Source organism: Vipera ursinii (genome assembly GCF_947247035.1).
Source record: "Vipera ursinii genome assembly, chromosome: 1".
Classification (NCBI taxonomy): Eukaryota; Metazoa; Chordata; class Lepidosauria; order Squamata; family Viperidae; genus Vipera; species Vipera ursinii.
The window spans coordinates 105,066,060-105,083,444 of NC_139512.1; the positions used below are offsets into that span (position 1 = coordinate 105,066,060).

The 17,385-nt window shown below is 38.3% G+C and overlaps 1 protein-coding gene across 1 annotated transcript in view; it reads left to right on the forward strand.

The window, feature by feature from the left end:
* TRPM5 (transient receptor potential cation channel subfamily M member 5) overlaps positions 1 to 17,385 on the forward strand; it is a gene marked incomplete at its 5' end in the record, with an annotated part of 65,239 nt that overhangs the window by 33,941 nt on the left and 13,913 nt on the right. Inside the window, 4 exons of the mRNA XM_083358972.1 lie at positions 2,191 to 2,305; positions 5,187 to 5,332; positions 10,172 to 10,284; positions 13,774 to 13,866. Coding sequence (XP_083215098.1) covers positions 2,191 to 2,305; positions 5,187 to 5,332; positions 10,172 to 10,284; positions 13,774 to 13,866 — 467 coding nt within the window. The remainder of the gene's footprint in view (positions 1 to 2,190; positions 2,306 to 5,186; positions 5,333 to 10,171; positions 10,285 to 13,773; positions 13,867 to 17,385) is intronic.

Here is a 17,385-nt window from a genome sequence, read left to right on the forward strand (position 1 = left end):
GAGCCCAGTACATAACATTGTCTTCTCCCAAGGGCCATAGTGTAGCTGCCTGATTACTTAAAATTAAAAACTTCACTTCTTTGTAAAAATAACCTGAGAATGCCTCTTTGCAATTTCATAGCCAAGCAGGAAATCTTCTGATATTTCTGTTTCTTCATAGTTAAGGGTAAAGGTTTAAACACATTGTTTCCTTTAGTAAAAAACAAAACAAAACAAAACAAAAAAAATCAGACACAATGTACACAAAACCAAAAGCAGAAGCCCTATCCTGTCAGAATTTTTCAGATTATTATTATTTTGCAAAGCTTGGGGTTTCTGTCATGTCTAAATTTATAGTCTTTGAAAAGCAGCAAAAAGTTGAAGGTTCTTGTAACTTCATCTTTGAAATTGTTAAAAAGGAAAAGCCCTTCTAAATAGGACTTTCAGATCATAATGGGACAGTGCAGCAAAAAGAAACCATTGAGAACAATTTGAGAATAGTTATTTCTGGTGGCAATTGGTTTAAAAAACCCCACACCATCAAAACCACGCCAGTGGCATCCTAAATAGTCCAACCAATGCTCTATATCAAGGGTAGGCAACCTTGGCTCTTTTATGACTCGTGGACTTCAACTCCCAGAATTCCTGAGCCAGCTGGCTCAGGAATTCTGGGAGTTGAAGTCCACGAGTCATAAAAGAGCTAAGGTTGCCTACCCCTGCTCTATATGGTGATAAACGGGAGAGAAGCTGTGCTTTGACAATGGACATTTATTTCGTATAGTAAATCATTCAAAAGCTACAAATGCTAGTAGATTTATTTATTTATTTATTTATTTATTTATTTATTTATTTATTTATTTATTTATTTATTTATTTATTTATTTATTTTTGGGACTTATATGCTGCCCTATCTCCCGAAGGACTCAGGGCGGCTAACAACAATAAAAATACAATAATACAAAAGTTAAAAAAAAGAATTAAACTAGCAGCCCCAATAATAAGTTAAAACATTTTAAAAATCCCTGTCAGTCCAGGTCAGCCTGATGGAAAAGGAATGTTTTAAGGCTGTGGCGAAAGGACCGGAGATCCGGGGCCATCCGGAGCTCAAGGAGAAGTTGGTTCCACAGGGCTGGCGCTCCCACAGAGAAGGCCCTCCCCCTGGGGGTCGCCAGCCGACATTGTCTAGCCGACGGCACCCTTAGGAGGCCCTCCCTGTGTGAGCGCACTGGGCGATGGGAAGTCATTCCCGGCAGTAGACGGTCCTGCAAATATCCTGGGCCTAGGCCATGTAGGGCTTTAAAGGTAAGTACCAACACCTTAAATTTTAGTGTCTCTATACTTCTACCTTAATATTTTAAGAGATTGTGCATGAGGCTTAAGTCACCTATATCAGTTTAAATATCATTTACACCTGTTAATTTTCCATGAGAATCCCAATGGCATCTGGTTGGTCATAATGAATAGCAAAACGCCAGATTAAAATGGATCTTGGCCCCATCTAGCAGAGCTTATGTTTTTCTCACTGTACTTTATTTGGCTGATTTAACCACTGCCTCCTGTGAACTTTTCTCCTTGGCACGAGACTTGTATAACATGAGGGTTTAATATGACATGATGACTGGGCCAAAAGGCAAAAACAGTTATGATCTTTACTTGTTCCCATACAAGAAAGATGTGCCATGAAAAATGTCAAACTGCCAAACTGAAATTGCTTTGATTATGGTCATTTAAAGCTGAAACCATCTGGGGAATTTTCATTATGGAGCCCACCTTTCCTTTTCAACTCTTGACCAAAGTTCACACTGCTGAACGTAAGGATATGCTATGTGTAAGTCTTTAAAAGGCCAGAGAGAGACAGTTTGGTGCAGTGGTTGAAGAATCAGGCTAGAAACTAGGAGACCATGAGTTCTAGTCCCACCTTAGCCACAAAGTCAGCTTGGTGTCCTCTGAGTCCTAGGAAAAAAAGCAATGGCAAACCATGTCTGAAATTTTGCCAAGAAAGCTGCAGGAACTTATCCAAACATTAATCCTCAACACTAACTTGAAGGCACACACATGTGAGACCTAGTCGGTTTGCTACACTATTCACGTGAGCGCACATATAACGTTTCCTGTTTTATAAAAGGCGGGCCATTGAAAATCCGCAGTTACACATCTGACTGAATTTGGGAAATATAACATTTGAGTAGTTCTATATGTTTTCTTCTTCAGGGTGCAGAAGGAGTTGCTGCAGCTCTGGCTGCCTGTCAAATAGTACGAGAGATGTCCCACTTGGAAACTGAGGTGCGCAGAATGAAAGAAGCAAAGTATGAGCAGCTGGCAGTGGGTAGGTAGATGCAGTCTGTCGAGACATTCATGCCTGCACAGGTCACAACCTGCCAGATTTCCCTTCTCACAATCAGGATTGGTACATCAGAGCTCTAAATGGTAACCTTCCTTAGAAGGATGCTGAGGAGTACGACACAAGAATTCCAATGAACACCTTATTCTCAAACAAGGAGCCTATATGTATATAGGCAATCTCAGGTGGCAGCATTCTGATCTGCTCTGTCATGCTTCTTCAAAGCTGCCAAGGGGTGCTTGTCTGTTCAATAAATGACTTTAGGACAAGGAAGATGGCAAGTCCAAAAACAATTTCCAGAAGACAATCTGGGGGGGGGGGGAATTATTCCCTGTCTTCCACTCTAGCTTGCCATGATACATTCTATATCTTCATTTATTTTTATAATATTTATTGGCTAGTAAGAGTGTTGCCAAACAAAATGGCAAGTTGCAGTCCCCAATCAGCTTTTCTTTTTAAAGAATACAAGTAATCTTGTATGACCACACTTAAGCCCAGAATTTCTGTTGCTAAGTGAGACATTTTTGAAGGAAATTTTGCCCTTTCTTGCCACAGTTGCTAAGTGAATCACTGCAGTTGTTTAAGTTAATGACACAGTTGTTAAGTGAATCTAGCTTCCCCACTGACTTTGCTTGTCAGGCAGTCACAAAAGCTGATCACATGACCCTGGGACACTGCGACCCCTCATAAATATGTGTCCGTTGTCAAGTGGCTGAATTTTGATCACGTGATCGTGGGGGATGCTGCAATAGTTGTAAGTGTGAAAAATGGTCATGAGTCACTTTTTTTCCAGTGCTGTTGTAACTTTGAATGGTCACTAAATGAATTGGTTTAAGTCGAGGACTACCTGTATTTATTGAAGCCACGTTTATTTATTTAACCAGAAAACATCTTTTCAAAACTGAGCTGATGGGGCATAGAATTCGGAAGAGAGTATATTGCATACCTCTAGCTCAGGGGTCTTCAAACTTGGCCCTTTTATAACTTGTGGACTTCAACTCCCAGAATTCCTCAGCCAGGTGCACCCAGCTGAGGAATTCTGGGAGTTGAAGTCCACAAGTCATAAAAGGGCCAAGTTTGAAGACCCTTGCTCTAGCTGAAGCTCCCCTGAGTCTCCCTCTTCCTCTCCAGAGAATGAAAACAGAAGCCTCACACAAAATATGGGTTATGTTGCAAAGCTATAATAGTTCCAACCGTAAGCATCCCTTCCTAAGCAAGGACGACATCAAAATGACAACATTCCTGCCACACACTTGATTGTGAAGCTATATGGAATTAGAGCGTTTGTGTCATAACGTCATGACACCAATGTCATTACTTGCCTCTTCTCGTAAAACCTTCCAATGTGTTCATTTGTATTTTATGGATCCTGGCTTTAATGGGATCTTTCCACATTCCTAAATATGAGACAAAAATGCCTCTTTCTCCTTCCTCTGGACTAGCTGTTTTCCTTTCCTCTGCAATCTTTCTGCCCCTCAATGAAAGTAAAGAAACCCCTTTCTTTAAGATAAGCACCGTTTCCTCCTATTGTTCGTTCCAAGTTTGGAACGCAAATATTTTGAGAACTTCCTTCTGTATAAAGCAAGAAGAATTGTGTGAAAGTAATTTTTAAAAACAGACAAATCTCTCAATTACAGGGAGGAGACAGCTGAAGTTTAGATTTTTAAAACCATTTACTTCCTTTTTTTTTTACAAGTAGCTTCTACATTTACAAGCTTGTGGGATCCAGCATGAAAATCTTCAACACCTTTATTTTATTTCTTTATATCAGCAGATGGTCCAAGACTTTCCTGTAGAAGAATATTCATATCAGACCTCCCAGATAGTGAAAGAATTCTAGAAGGGAATGAGTTGTGGGGTTTTATCAGTTTCCAGAAGTCACCAGTCTTGACTAAAATTGTTTCCATTTTAGTCTCGATGTTGCAGTGAAACTGAAATGGGTCATCTGTATTTTGAAAGGAATGGAGAAAATGGGCCAAAATAATATGAGTGGTTTTCTTCATTCTTAACTAAGGCACCTCTTTCTGCATAGTCTATATCAGGGGTCCTCAACCTTTGGGCTGTAGACTGGTACCAGTCCACAGCCTGTTGGGAACCGGTTCGCACAAGCAAGAGAGGGCAAGACAGCAAAGCTTTATCTGGCATGAGTGGGATCTAGGTTGCATGTGAAACCATCCCTTCTCCCCCAGGTGTATGGAAAAATTGTCCTCCACAAAACCTGTCCCTGGTGCCAGAAAGGATGGCTGGTCTATATGAAGTGGAATTAGAGACTGGATTAGATGACTCTTACGATCTCCTTTAATTATGTACAGTATTTATAACAGTAGTTCAGTTTAGCAGTTTTATTTCAAAGGGAAACATAGTAATTTATTCTGTCCAGCCACATTATCCCAATTAATGCAAAGCAAAAAAAGTAAAACATAAATATACAGTAAATATATGATATTTATAAACATATTTTATAAACATATTTATATATTTACTGTATATTTATGTTTTACTTTCTTGCTTTACATTAATTGGGATAGTAGGAGCAAATAAAATGTAATATGCTTTGACTACCCTGATTGACTTTTCATGGGCTTCCCTTTTACCTATAATTCTGTAATCTGAGAACGGGTGATTTGGGGAGAAAGCCTTAAACTAATAATTAGGAACAGGAGGTTTGTAATGTCTCCTGGTATCTTTGAACCACTTATAGTAGAAATGAAAGATTGCTGTGCCTGGAGAATATATGAAAGGGCATAAATGGACTCTGTAATTTTCTCAAGATCAACATCTCTACTTAAAACATGTGTAGCTGGATTCAAAATCATAGTCCTCATTCTGCTTTCTTGATCTTCATCTTTACTTTTACATTTGGCAGAACTGTTCAGTGAATGCTATCACGACAGTGAAGAGCGAGCTTTTGCTTTGCTGGTGAGGAAGAATCGATATTGGGGCAAAACAACTTGTCTCCACTTGGCCACAGAAGCAGATGCCAAGTCTTTTTTTGCACATGATGGGGTCCAAGTGAGTACTCTTCAAGGTATCCCTCTCTTGAAGGTGTTGGATAATTCACAATTCAGAAGAAAGAGAACACTGTTACATGTGTAACCAGATTCAACTTATGTTTACTCATTTGTGCATATGGAGCCTTTAGAGGCACAGGAATCTCACAACACCCATCCCCCCCTTTCTCTCTACCTGGATTTTTCAAATAGGTGCAGCTAGAGTATGAAGCATAAACCTGGTCAACAGCCAGGAAACAATTAGAAATGCATGCAAATCACTTTCAATTGAGCACTGAGGCACATAAAATCTGATAGAATATACAGAGACCTGATAAATTCAAATATTTACTGGTTACAATGTACATTTGCTCTTTCACTGTTCATCCTCACTAATCCACCACCTTCTCAGTTAGGATGTCCAGATAGAGGGATAGAAGCTACCAAATCCAGGCTTCCGGTTCACATGCATGGCACTTCCGGACATGCAGGGACAGTCTGTTTCCTGCCATCCGTTTCTTTCTTGTTTGGAGGACCCTGAAAAGGGTCAAAAATTGCCCTGGAGGGGCGATTACTGAGAGGAGGACTTCCCTGCGATCACGGAAGGGCGGCAGCCCTCCTCTGGAATCCAGGATCATCTCCTTTGGCCCGAAGAAGAAGAGACTGGCCATAAAGATGGCCGATCACTATGCTGCTCCCTGCTGAAAACCAAAAGTACTACCTAGCACTAAGAAGCAATCTGGAGGACCTGGGTGAGCTTTTACCTTTCCTATTCCCTTAATCATCTTCCTGTGGGACTTTCCTGAAAATCTCCTTCCCCATTTTTTGAGAAAACGGTGAATATCTACTTTGGGAACAAATCTTAAAGCCTCAAAGTCACAAAAGAAATCTGGTACAGCAAGTAAATTTTCCTTCTCTGTTGTGAGAGCTGACTGAACAATAGAGCTGTTCTTGAAGATAAGTGTGGGAACACCTGGCACTGAATACAACTCTTCAGGAGGTGGAAAATCTTTGACTATTATTAAAACAGACTCCATGGAAGATTTAACTGTAAATAATAACGAAATGGATGAATACATCCCGCCACTTGATTATAAACTAATACTGGATATGATCTTGGCAATGACAGAGCAAATTAAAGCCAAGCTCCAAGAAAAATCTGACAATTTAAAGCCACCAAATCAAACTCTGACTGTAAATGAGGAAAAGATAACCCAAAACCAAATAGAAGAAGTGGAAACTAACACTAAAATAGGAGATTTCAAAGAACAACAAAAGCAACCTACAGAAAACCTTAAAGTCCAAACTTTAATAGTAACTACAAAACTTACAAGCCAAAAATTAACAGCACCTGAAGAAAGCAACACCAAGAGTGAAGACACTAAAGGCCTTCAAATACACTATATTGAGAATTCAATTAATCAAATGTCAAACATAATACCAGCTACTACTTTCTACCTAACCTAGACAGAATTGGAGGAACAAAAAGATTTGACTGATTTAATGACAATTATATTATATCAACCACCAAAAAGTGAACTACCAAAGCAAAAATACAATGGTTACAAAGGGGACATTTTCCTTGCAAAACTGACATTTGGATACGCTCCCTGGATTCAAATAAGGGGTACAGGAAGAAAGGAAGTTACATTTGAGAATTTAAAGATACCAAGAGCGAAGTATGATTGGGACAAAAGGAAGGCAAGAGTTAGATTTAAAAGACTGAACTTGTTTCTTTTTTGGGATTCCTAAAGATAGACTATAAAAATATCTTTTTATGGATTAAGGAGAATCTCTAAAAAATATCACTGATTTTACATTTAATTTTTAGATTTGTAAAGGAAATTTAACTCCAAACTATATTATAGAATTTGGAATGACATATCAAAAGATGGTATTTTAATAATTGATGTATGGTTAAGATGCCTTATAGAATATTCAGTGGCCAGTTTTGAACTATAGTATAGAATCTAGAACTTTATATATAAAAGATAGCATTTTAATAATTGTTGAACGGCTAAGGCAAAAAAATATATTTCTAACAAATGGTGATTTGCTAAGATGAAAATTAGTCTTTTTTATTATTGAAAAGTTTTACAATACATTTTAACTTTAACAATCCCTCCCCCCCTCCCTCCACCCAGCCCTTCCTAACCCTCCCTAACCCTTCCCCCCCTTCCCCCCTCCCCCCTCCCCGACTTCCCAGAGCTAAATACAAGGTATAAAAGTAAAAACAATCATAAACAACCATATGTTAACAACAATAAACTATTAAGTCTAACGCACTCTAGCTCATATGAAATGACTACAAGCAATACTAATATCACATAAAAAAAACTTATACAAATGCTAAATGAAACTTTTTGGTGCCATATTTGTTCTGGATATAATCAATCCACTTTTTCCACTCCATAATATAACGTTGTTGCGAATGGTCTTTCAAATAAGCCGAAATCTTTGCCATTTCCGCCAGGTCAGAAACTTTTAGAGTCCATTCTTCTATAGTCGGCAGTTCCTCCTTCTTCCAATATTGACCTACTAAAAGTCTTGCTGCCGTAATTAAGTTCAGCATCAACTTGGTGTCCACAACAGTAGTATCTGTAATTATGCCCAATAAAGATGAAAATTAGTCTTTAATGGTAAAACATAAAAATGTTTTGTAATTAACAATATAAGTTTGGTAGACAAATGTGACACACTGTTTTCTTAAAACAAAAACAAAATCTTTCCACCCTATAATACCCTATAATTGCCAGGAGAAATCATTCTCGCTGGAATGTAAGAGATAATGTTATTCAGCACTGTGAAAAAATTGTAACTGAACTATTTTTACATCTAGTACTTCATTCAACGACTACTTCCTCAGTTATATTAACAATGTAGATTATCCTTTGTTAATAAGATCCACAAATAAACAAAAGAGCATTATTCTGAGTTGTTAGCTCATCGAGAATCCTAAGGTAGCCTGCATGAAATTAAAACACCAGAGAAACTAAGGGAGATGTTGTTGAGGATATATGTAAGAGCCATTACTTGGATAAAGAGGCTGAAACATCCTTGAGGTCCTGGAAAGCAAGATACTATTCAGAAGTGACTCAGACAAACACCCCCTCCACCAATTTGCTAGGGTAAAAGAAGGAAGGGAAGAAAAGCACAATTAGAATTGCAGGATTCTATTACACTCTATCTCAGTAAACTATAGTTCTAGTCTTCCTGGGAAGTTGATTTTCAAATTTGGTCTAGCGGGGCTGACAAACAGATATACTAACTCAGGGTTCGGCAACCTTAAACTCTCAAAGAGCCACTTGGACCCGTTTCCCAGAGGAAAAAAACACACTGGGAGCCGCAAAATTCACGCATGCACACAAGGGGGGAGCTTGATTGAAGAGTTTAATTAAAAAGAAATAGAGGTTGCTGTGCATGAGTTCTCTCTCTCTCTCTCTCTCTCTCTCCCACCCCCCTGACTCCGATCTTCTGCTCACCTGGCAAGCTGGCTTCACGCAGTTCTCGGACAAGCTGACACACATTCTTATTGGGCTGGCTCTCCTGCCCTGCTTTCTGCTGCTTCCTGTGGAGAACTTGTCAGCTTCTCAGAGAACAGCATGAGTTTTACACACACACACACACACACACACACACGAGAGAGAGAGAGAGAGAGAGAGAGAGAGAGAGAGAGAGAGAGAAGTGCAAGTGCAAGTGCCTCTCTCTGTCTCTCTCTCTGCAAATGGCGGAGCACAACTGGGAGCCGCAGGAGAAGGCTGAAAGAGCCACATGCGGCTCCAGAGCCGCGGGTTGCTGACCTGTGTACTAACTGCTTAAATACAACATTCTAAGCATTTTACAAGTTACAAAGCTATAGATACAAAGCAACAGAAAAGCCATTTCAAGACTCTAACATCAGCAGGAGTATTTTATTTTATTATTTTAGATATTTCATTAAAAAAAATTCATGTGGCCACCCATTTCACAACAGTGACTTCTTTAAAAAAAAATCCTACCTAAAGAGACTCAGCAAATTGGCCAGATGTGTGTTCCTGTTCAGTAAAAATGGGCAGCCATAAGTATGTAGGTCATGGTCAGTTCTACTTTTTGCCCTCCAAAATTATGTCATCCAAAATTAGCATTAAGTTGCAAGTTACATGAGTTTGATTTTTCACCCTTTAAAAAGAATAACCAATAAAACAGACACAAGAATAACTAGAAATAAGAAACATTTTTGTAAGCCACTCAGAGTCACTGAGAGTTAGTGGACAGCCATATAAATTTTCTTAAATAAAATAAAATAAAAATAAAACTCTCAGAGGCTGAAAGAAGAAAGGATAGTCCTCAGTTACAAACAAAAGAAGTCTGATTCTGCTGAATAAAAAACTTCATAGACATAATGCAGGACTGGCTAGCTTAGGCGAAAAGTTGAAACATTTACATTGAATAGTTTTAGTCTCTTGTGTTTAAGAAAAGAGCCAAGCATTATGATTTAAAGTGTTCTTTTTTATTATAATCTTTACTGAGCAAAGTAAAATGTAGTTATGTATCATTTGTGGAGTGCTTGATATTCACTGAGATTGGCTGCTTGCTTGCAAACATTTCATTACCCAACTAAATATAGTAGTATTATCAGTACTCGTGGGTGTGTGTATTGCTCCCTGTTTATAAACAGTAGCTTACCCTGCCAATGTTGGTGCGGGTGTGGTTTCATCCTTGGTAATTCCTTGATCAGGGTATTATTTTCTGCTTGATTGTTTGATATAATCCTTGCTAATCTGGGTTTTGGCTGCTGGAGATGTGTTCTGGTCTTTTCCTTGGTCTTTTAACTGTATTATTATAACATTTCTTTTTCATATCTATCTTCTTTAAATTTCAGGCATTTCTGACAAAAATTTGGTGGGGAGACATGTCAACATCCACCCCAATTTTGAATCTGATCTGTGGATTTGGGTGCCCTTTCCTGATTTATACTAACTTGATTTCATTCAGGTATGAACCATAGAGTCTTTTGCATTAAGAGGAAGAAAAAAGTGAATGCACGCATACTGATGGTAATGGTATGTGGGAATGGCCTTGGGAAACAGAAGGAAGCACCACATCCTAGACCTTTTCAGCTTGGTGGAATAGGGGGGGGACAGGGTTCTGTGTGAGTAGCAGTCATGTGCATGCACTCGCCCACCCCTTGCATGGCCTGGTTCCAAATGGGCCACGGTTCAGTAGTAAACCGTGGAGGTTGGGGACCCCTAGCCTAGACAATGGTCTAATAAATGAAATTTGAATCTGAACAAGGAGGGGTAGTAAAAGGATTTCAGAAGGGACCCTCCCCACTTTTCAGGACAGTAAAAGTGCGAGACAAGAATGGTACTTTAAGACTTGCAAGATTGTTAACATAACCTTACAATAAAGATAGAGCTGGCACTCCTGGTTGTGCTTCTTATCAGGGCTATTTTACCAGGCTATCAGTGACCTGCAAATACTGAAGTGGCAATAGAATATGCTCCTTCTGTATCCTGGAAATAAAATATTCTACTTTCTCCGTGTTTATGGACACAACTTTGCTCTTTATATCAGTAATTAGAATACATTTGGAAAAGTATACTCAACCCAGATTTTTTTTAAAAAAAATGTTGTGGGAGAAAGTAAACTATCACTCACAATTTTTAGCCCTCTGCTTTCCCTTTAAAGATTACTTATTAAGGCCAAGACATCAGTGAAAAAAGTTAGAACTTTGAGGGAAGTAATAGTTCCAAAAGATCATGAGAACATTTTGTGCAGGTGAATAACTAACACAAGAGTTCAGCCTTGCATATCTGATTGGCATTGCAAGGGGAACAATCAAGAGCTGGGTGGGAGATACCTAGTGAAAGACACCAGATTCAGATTGTTTGGAAATAAGCAAAACTATTTCTTACCCATTTGGAAATACAGTAACTCTTTTATCTCTGAGTCATGTCCTTACCAGCAGGAATCAGGGTTATTTGATCTTTATGATAGTCGGAAATAGTTAGTGAATTTCTCCCTAGCATTCCAGACGCAACCAGAGAGAAAGATCTTGTTTTAATTCTTGCATGTTATGCTGTTGTTTTACTTTTTTGCTAAGAAGAAAACGAATGGTCAAAGATACATGGTTGTAGTTCAGAATGATAAGTTTATTTCTCTGTGACTGGAGCAGGCAATTGTGTTCTTGGTGCAAGGGTAATTGAAGTTATGATCCTCTTCAGATTCCTTCTCACAGAAGGGCTACCTACCATCCAGCAAGCAGAGCTGACTCGGTTGAGTTGCTAAATGACAGAAGGTGGTTTCTTGAATGAAAAAGGGTAGCAAATGTACCGGAAGAACAAAGATAAATAGAAAAGCAAGAAAATGAAAGTTTGCAAACAGTAAGAAACCTGTGACATTTAGTCCTGAGTATGATTCCCTATTTACTAATATTACGGATATACATAACTGCAAAAGATGTTAAGAGTACATTGCAGGGACTGTTTCAAGAGAGGAGCATAATGTCTAAAATATTATTAATGTTTGATTCTGCAACAATTTGTAACAAATGAAGAGTTGCAAATGAATTATCAGAACCTATGGGGTTCCTTTTTTGGAAATTTTAAAGCAACTGGAAAGACTAAACGTAACAGGGCCAGAAGTGATTAACCTAGGCTTACTTCTTAAGTAGCTTGTCTGTAGAATATGAGAATCTTAGTCTTCTTCAAATTAAATAAAACTTACGGTAATTTTTGTTCAAGAACATTTGAACAAAGGAGGCAGTAGAATTGAAGGGAATAGCATTCAGATGATCACGCAACAGAAAATGCTGCTGTCCTTTTTCTATTTGACGATATGGTACTAGCTGCTGTTGGCCTTATCATTTGTCCATGCGAAAGATAAGTAGGAATGGACTTGATAAGTTACTCTTATCTGTGCTTCTAGCATCCAGATTATTTCACGCGCTGACAGATCTGGCCAACAATTTCTGCTCTTCGTGGTATAAATGTCAACCTCAGTGGTTCTTCTCTTCTCTTCCTGCAGGGTGCAGCTGCAATGTATTTATGCAGTTGTTGAATGTATGCCCTCTGTTCCTTATTTGTAGGAGCAATCAAAGCAGTTTGCTGACCAGAAAAATCAATGGAATGAAAAACTGAAAACAATTTGAATAAAATAACATTTAAACAATAGCAAAAAGCCTGATGACAAAGATGCATTTTTTACCATTTTGCTACAGTCTTGGACAGAGGAAAACCAAACACATTTCTTTGTCTATGTGTGTATGGTGTGTGTGTGTGTGTGTGTGTGTGTGTGTGTGTATTCCATAACTGCATCCCCTCTGCCTTTTAAGGGTTCTACCTTTGGTTTCCTTGCTCAGTTGTCTTGTTTCCTCTTCCCCTAAATATCTAGAGCTTTTCCCCTCTGTTAGGACCTCAAAGCTATTTCTGTCTTCCTTTATTTCTTTCTTTAAAAGGCAGAGCTGCTTCCTGTGTTGCTATTATGCCTCTTCTCTTTAGTTTGAGCTCCAGGGTGGCCACTTACTTCTTCATTTATTTATTTTTTTTACTTCAAGCATTACTACAAATCTGTACTGACAAATGTATAGCTGGACTTCAGAGTTCAGAAATGCCATGGGCACCACAGGACATGTGTATTGAAGCTTTTTATATGTTCTGTCTGAAGTCCTGTATCAGCATCCTGATTTGAACTTGTCTTAGACAGAAGGCATCCCTTTGTATAGAAACCTGCTTGTCCCAAAACACCTCCCTGAATCTTGTGAAGCTCAGGGTGTCACTTTCTCAGGGTGTCATCTCATTCACATCTTGAGAACTTTCAACCTCTCTGGGCTAACTAACCTTGCGCATAGAAAAGGTATCCTTCAAGAAGGAGGCATCCATAGGGGGGCTGATGGTGGTGTCCAAATAGGCAAGATGGAAGAAGTGGTGTGACAATCCCAGCCTTGTTTCTTTGTACTGGTGTCTGGTATTTCCCCCATTTTGGCCCTTTCCAATGCCACTGCTTTAACGAACAAAAACTGTCTTAGAGATACTTGCTTTGAGCTTCCATACCTAACAACCTAAGTTGTACTTCCTGTTCCTTAACCCCACTCCCCAAGTTCCTTGGACAAAAGTGTACCATAATTGCCAGCTTCACACGTATATTTTCCACCAGGCTGTTCAGATGCAATATGATCTGTGTAGATTTATTTGAATTGCATATTTAAAAAATCTCAGAAGGATGATTCTGCTAGTTTTAATTTGGATTTATCATTTATGGTTTTAATAAGATAAATTCTTGCTTTTTGCAATGTTTTGTGATATAGTTATACTTATGTGCATTTTTTTTTAAAAAAAAGTATGGCTCAAAAATGTGCAAAGAGAACACTGTAGCTTTTTTGTATAAATCTCAAAAATGAAAATTGTATTGTCACTTCAACTGTGGGGGGAAAAAGCAAATTTGTTTTCTATAACATTAAGCATTAAATCTATTTCTTTGCAGTGAGGAGACACAGTCAGTGGAGGACCCAGACTCATTCAAAGATCTTGACAGCCTTGATACAGAAAGGACACTGCTGTCCTACAGAAAAAAGAAGTAAGGTTTACATACAGAGATCTAGAAATATTTTTTTAAAGATGCATTTATTAATTGCAATTGCTATGACCATCCAACCATAAAGTGTTAAATATAAAGTGTAATCTAAAATTGATGAAGGATGTACTTTTCCTTATAATGGAGAAGTTAAACTTCATCTAGGGAGTTTGAATTCCTCACTTATGGTTTAGCAGTTATTTTTATGAGCAGAAAAATCTATCTGCACAAATTCTGTGGAAGGCAAAGAAAAATTCAGCATGTCAGTGCACATCCACAAGTCATAACTGTGTGGTTTCTCCCTTTGCATATAGTGAAAGGTTTCATGGGGTTCTGGGACTTTCTATCATTAGGCCTTTAGAAGTTAGAACTGTATGGCTTTTTGTCTATGGAGATTCTCATTCATCCAGGTCACTGTTGTCCCAAAGGTGCTTTTTCAAAAGGCAACTGGAGTTTCTTTGCTTTGCGTGAAGACATGTCACTTCTCATCCAAGTATCTTTTACAGTTCTGACTGAATGCCTTCTGGCAGAAATCTTTTTGCAGAGATCTAGAAGTTTTTTTTGTTGTTGTTTTTTAAATGAAGCAGTCCTATTCATGCTTTCCTCCAGTGAGAACAATAGCAAAATTATGATTATAGATGTTTGATTATTGGGAATAATTACAGCTCCAATTCTCAGTGAACATGCAAATCCAAGAAACTCTTTCATTGCTTTATGAGATATATCTGTGACTCCTAAGCTCCACTGACCTGAAAGGGGTATACAGCCAAACAAATATGCAATTTTGGAAATGGGTGAGCTCAGCCCCTAGTTAGGATGCCAAATACTTGTCACTTTGGCTAAAATATATAAAATCTTGGTGTATTATTTAAAATTAAATATAAACAACAAGATCTAAAACCAATATTTTGGGGAGGTTGGATTCATTAAGTACAAAGAGACGGTTTATGATTTTTTTAAAAAAATATGCTGAAAAAACCCCCAAGCTTTAATAGTCACTAGAAGCTTGAATTCTGCTTCCTCTGCTGTTTCTTTAATGATGAATTTTAATGCAATATCCACCCTATCCACGTTTGCTTCTCTCTGAGATTCCTGCAGTGAAATTATTACTGCAGTTTTTTAATATTAGTTTGTTGCTATGGGAATGGTTGGGATGAACATTCATATCAAATGTATATATAACCTCACTACAGACTTGCTCACCCAGAGCTCAAAGGAATAGCCCTTTTCACCATGGCTATATTTAATGTTTAATAAAAGTGCCAGGGGAAATTAAAAAACTGCAGTAGGAGTCATTTCCATTGAGCTTCATCTGAAAGCTTTCTTTCTATACACATCCTTCTCCTTAGAATCAGCTCCTAATGTTCATTACCATTCACCATCAGTCACACTATGAATTACAGAAGAGCAACAGAAATATAAAATAACCAAATGGAGATCATTCCATGAATTAGTGTATAATTTGGATCTTTTTTAAAAAAATTATTAAATTTCAAAAATTTAGACTAACATAAAAAGGAAAGACATAGGGAAATAAAAGAACAAGTTAAAAAGTGACAGAAAAAAATCCATCAAACAGATTTATAATCAAAATGGTCTTCACTTTTTTCTAGTACAGAGATATTAAAACAATACAACAACCTCTTTGTAGGTTGTTTCTTTCTAAATGACAACAGTATTTAAAATACCATAAAACTCTAATCAACATTCTGAAAAACCAATACTCATAATATATTCCTCTATTAATTTTAATCTAACACCCAATAACTTGTCAAAAGTGAATAACTGTATATTTGAAAAACTGTACTATTTCTCTAGTCCAGGGGTAGGCAACCTTGGCTCTTTTATGACTCGTGGACTTCAACTCCCAGAATTCCTGAGCCAGCACGTTGAAGTCCACAAGTCATAAAAGAGCCAAGGTTGCCTACCCCTGCTCTAGTCGAATCAGATCTACTCCTCAAATTCCAAATTCCAGAGTTGCTTTTTTTTCTCCTTATCCTGTAACATAAGGAGAAAACAGAGGTCTCCAAGTCACAAGAAATTTAGTCACATTATTGTTTCTAAGCAAGGCAGTCAATTCTGCCATCTGAGCTAGCTCTATTAGTTTCAAAGTCCATTGATTTTTCCATTGTGGGTATTATTTGGATCCTCTCTTCTGAAAGCAGAAAACATTCAACCTACAGAGACTTCTACAACCCCTTTCTGTAATCCTGGGTGCCCTGGCATCAGAGTTCCAATGTCAAGAAAGACAAAGAGATGGGACTCTCTTTCACAATCTCTGCCCTGGGCCTGTCAACCTCAGAAGTAAGCTTTGTTGCCATCAGGGAGAGTTATTCTGGAGTATTTTAAATTGAATTCCAGGGATAAAATGCTACTCCCCGTCACCTCCCAAATTTTCATTAAGTGAACTATTGTCGGTCTTCCTAAGTAGATGGACAGAAAACACAACCAGATTCTAACTTCTTGTAAGTCTACCATTAACAGAACATTGCAAGTCTGAAAGTACAAATCTCCTGTCATCTCTTTTTGTAGCCTGATAGGTTAGGAAGGATCCATCCTGAGCTTCTTTTTCTGCCCATTATGCAGCTGCAGATCCTTTCTCCTGCCCCGGTACCTGATCATTTTCTAGGGAGCATCTTTCTTCACCTTTTTCCACCTCCCAAGGTCATCTCAAATATCATTTCAAATATCATTACATCATAATGTTTGTTATCACAAATTGGTTACACTTGCTCATAAGTGATCATAAGTGCAGATTAGAAATGCTGTTTACATGTAAACTTGTCATTTCATTTGTTAAGGGTCACTTTAGAGAGAATGTGTTGCCACCGCTATTCATAAATACGTAAATTTGACTTGCTGTGAGATTTGCACTCATCAGTTCTTTTGATGCTGTTTGCTATTCCTAACAGATGGACTCTGGGAACTCATTCCTGAAACATTATTTATTTATTTATTTATTTTATTTTATTAGACTTATATACCGCCCTTCTCCCGTAGGACTCAGGGCGGTTCACAAGGTTTTTAAAAACAATGCAACAAATTACAAAAATTAAAAACAATTAAAATGATTACACTAACCTTGAAATAAAAACCCAATTACAATTAAAATACAATTAAAACCCCAGTTAATACTCTCAGTCCAGGCCAGAAAGCTTGAAGAGCCAGGTCTTCACGGAATGAGCGAAGGTCAGGGGCAGTCCTAAGCTCTACAGTCAGCTGGTTCCAAAGGGCCGGCGCACCCACAGAGAAGGCCCTTCCCCTGGGTATTGTCCGCCGGCAATCTTTTACTGGCGGTATCCTGAGAAGACCCTCCCTGTGGGAGCGCACAGGACGAAGGGAGCTTGATGCCGGCAGCAGGTGTTCCCTCAGATATCCTGGACCCAAGCCATTTAGGGCTTTATAGGTGAACTTGTGTCAATATGATCTGAATCTCAGGGGGAAAAATGATTGGGTATCTGTTGATCAAGTTTCCACTGGAATCAATGAGAGTAATCTAAGTCATATCAATGAAATGAAGAC